The 2,423-nt window shown below is 69.4% G+C and overlaps 2 protein-coding genes across 2 annotated transcripts in view; both read left to right on the top strand.

The window, feature by feature from the left end:
• The window catches only part of ANAPC2 (anaphase promoting complex subunit 2), a gene marked incomplete at its 5' end in the record, with an annotated part of 29,585 nt that extends 27,630 nt beyond the window's left edge, over positions 1 to 1,955 (top strand). The window contains 2 exons of the mRNA XM_014529684.1: positions 1,658 to 1,763; positions 1,920 to 1,955. Of these exons, the coding sequence (XP_014385170.1) occupies positions 1,658 to 1,763; positions 1,920 to 1,955 (142 nt within the window). The remainder of the gene's footprint in view (positions 1 to 1,657; positions 1,764 to 1,919) is intronic.
• TMEM210 (transmembrane protein 210) overlaps positions 10 to 2,423 on the top strand; it is a 3,180-nt gene continuing 766 nt past the window's right edge. The window contains exon 1 of the mRNA XM_014529683.1: positions 10 to 2,361. Within this exon, the coding sequence (XP_014385169.1) occupies positions 2,277 to 2,361 (85 nt within the window). The 5' untranslated portion in view covers positions 10 to 2,276. The remainder of the gene's footprint in view (positions 2,362 to 2,423) is intronic.

Here is a 2,423-nt window from a genome sequence, read left to right as displayed (position 1 = left end):
CTGCCCCTGGCCACACCCCTGCCCAGTCCCCAGAGAACAGAGTAAAGCAGCCGGTTCTTCATCTCCTCCCTGAGCCGCTGGCTCTGTGGGCCCCTGGTGACCTTCGGACACATCTCCCTCCACTTGGCGGGCCCAGCTCCCGGAGCAGGTGAGGGAGGGAGCCCCAGGGGAGGCCAGGGCTGCACACCTGCGCGTGGGCTCTGCCCGCAGGAGTTCTTGCCCGTGGCCATGCCTGAGGCCCTCAACCAGGCGGAGGAAGCAGGCCTGGCTTGGGGGCCCTCGAGCCACCCCACCCGCCAGGCCTCCAGCTCCAGCCTCACTCCTCTGGCCTCGGGAAGAAGCCTGCGGTGCCTCCCTCAGCCCGGCCTGAGGGTCCAGCCCCCGAGTGCTGCGCCAAGAGCCCCAGGGCCACTGTGGGGACGTGTGGGTCTAGTGGACCGTCAGGCAGGCAGGTGGCCACAAATCCCCCTGAGCCGGGACCTTCCTGCATCCCCAGCGGAAGGGGCTGCCTGGGACATGCCTCCAGGCGAGAGGGGTGGCCGTTGGTCCCCGTCCCACACTTAAGGCCAGCGGCTGCAGGAAGGCCCCTTACCTCCACCCCTGACGTGTGGCCAGAGCGCACCTGGGCCCAGCACACAGTGCCACACGCAGGAGCCCGGGCGCCGCCTCCCCGTGCAGCGCCCAGAGGAACCTGAGGTCCCAGGAGGGGGAGGTGCAGACGGGCCAGGTCCGGCCTCAGCTGCTCTGGACACACAGCCTCCGGTGCCAGAACCTCAGGCAGGACCCGCTCGAGCCTGGCACTGCCCCACAGGCGACCAAGTCCCTTCAGAACAAGTGTGCCCACTGTCCAGGCCTGGAGCCATCGCTGCCCAGACAACCCCGTGGGTCCCACAGGCCCCCTCTGCACAAGGCCGGCCAAGCGGCATTTCCGACTCGGGACCCCTCCTCTCTGAGAACTCGGCCTGCCACGGGCTCTAGGGGGCAGGGTGGGGTTGGGCTCAGAGCTCCAGCCTTGGACGCCGCAGCCGCTTCCTGGGCCCCTGCCTGTGCGGAGCCGCGGTCAGCAGAGGGCTTCCCGCTCCGAGGCCCAGCGGCCCTGAGTCTCCCAACAGCATCTGCTTGGCACTGGGCTGGGTGCGCCTTTGTCATCTCAACCAGGATGCAAACCTGCCGGACCGGCCTGGCGGGTGACAGTGCCAGGCCCGGGCACAGGCCACCTGCACACCTGCCCTGGTCTGTTTGTGAATGAGTGCGGTTTAACCCGGGGCCTCAGGTCACAGCATCACTCAGCAGGTGGAGAGGTGTCAGGAGCTGCCAGGAGGTCCCCAAGGGCAAGAGGGGGAGCGCCTGTCGGGTCAGGGAGGTCCCAAATGACCCGGGACCAGCTGGAACCCAGCCAAGCCTCCCCCAGCCTGTGGGTCCGCTGAGGGGCGGGCACTTCCTCCTGCTGCCTGGGTGTTGGCGGAGGGGCCAGTGTAGGCGGGTGGGGAGGAGGCCACGGTTAACCCGGACCGTGCCAGCCTGCAGGCGAGTCCCCTGGGCAGTGCTCGCCTGGGCTGCAGGGGGCTGTGCAGGGACCAGACCCTCTGAGGGACGGGCAGGCAGCCCCAAGTGGCAGTGGCTCTGGCTTCAATGACATGTTTAAGCCGGAGCCCAGGACACTGCCCGCAGCCATTTCTGAGCCACCGCCTCTGGAGGAGGGTGGCCACCTCCTCTGGGTGATTGGGGACCCCCTGGGGGCCTCCAAACTGGGCATCACTGGGGTATGGGCCGGACCCTCCCCCAAACAGCCAATGCGAGGGCAGTGGGCACAGGGCCACTCCCTGGCCATCCTCAGCCCCTGCCCGTCCGGCCCTGGCAGGAGGGTGGTGCCAGCGGTCACCAGGCCCCACCTGAGCGGCTGCTGTCCTTCTCCTCAGAGAAGCGCCTGGGAACCGCTGTGGGAGCTGCTGTGAGCTGCCTGGGGCTGGGGCACTGTCTCCAGCACCCCGGGCCCAAGTGCAGGGCCCGCCCCTCCCCCTTTCCCAATCAGGGCTCTGGCCCCGCCCCACGGCCCCGGCTGCAGCCAGGTCGCCTCTGCCTCTGATCTGACCGGGACCCTGAGGGTGGCTCCCAGGCCCATCCACCCTGCTGCCCCAACCCCCACACCCCAAGGGCGAGGGAGGCTCAGGCCAAGGCCCTGCCCCCACCCTCCCTGCCTCACGGCCCTACTGTGAGGTCAGCGCCTGCAGCTGAGTTCCGTCCAGAGGTGTGTGTGGTCAGGCTGGAGGCCGGACATGGCCTCCTGGCCGCAGCCTGACTCCTGCCTGCTTGGCAGCCCCCTGGGCCTGATATGCTGGTCCCTTCTGATCCCGGCTGCAGGTGCCTGCTCCTGCCCCAGCGCCACCCTCGCCAGGGCCCCTCCTCGTCCAGGCGGGCCCACC

This window comes from Myotis brandtii, unplaced genomic scaffold (genome assembly GCF_000412655.1).
Source record: "Myotis brandtii unplaced genomic scaffold, ASM41265v1 scaffold691, whole genome shotgun sequence".
NCBI lineage: Eukaryota > Metazoa > Chordata > Mammalia > Chiroptera > Vespertilionidae > Myotis > Myotis brandtii.
This window is presented reverse-complemented; position numbering and strand designations above follow the sequence as displayed.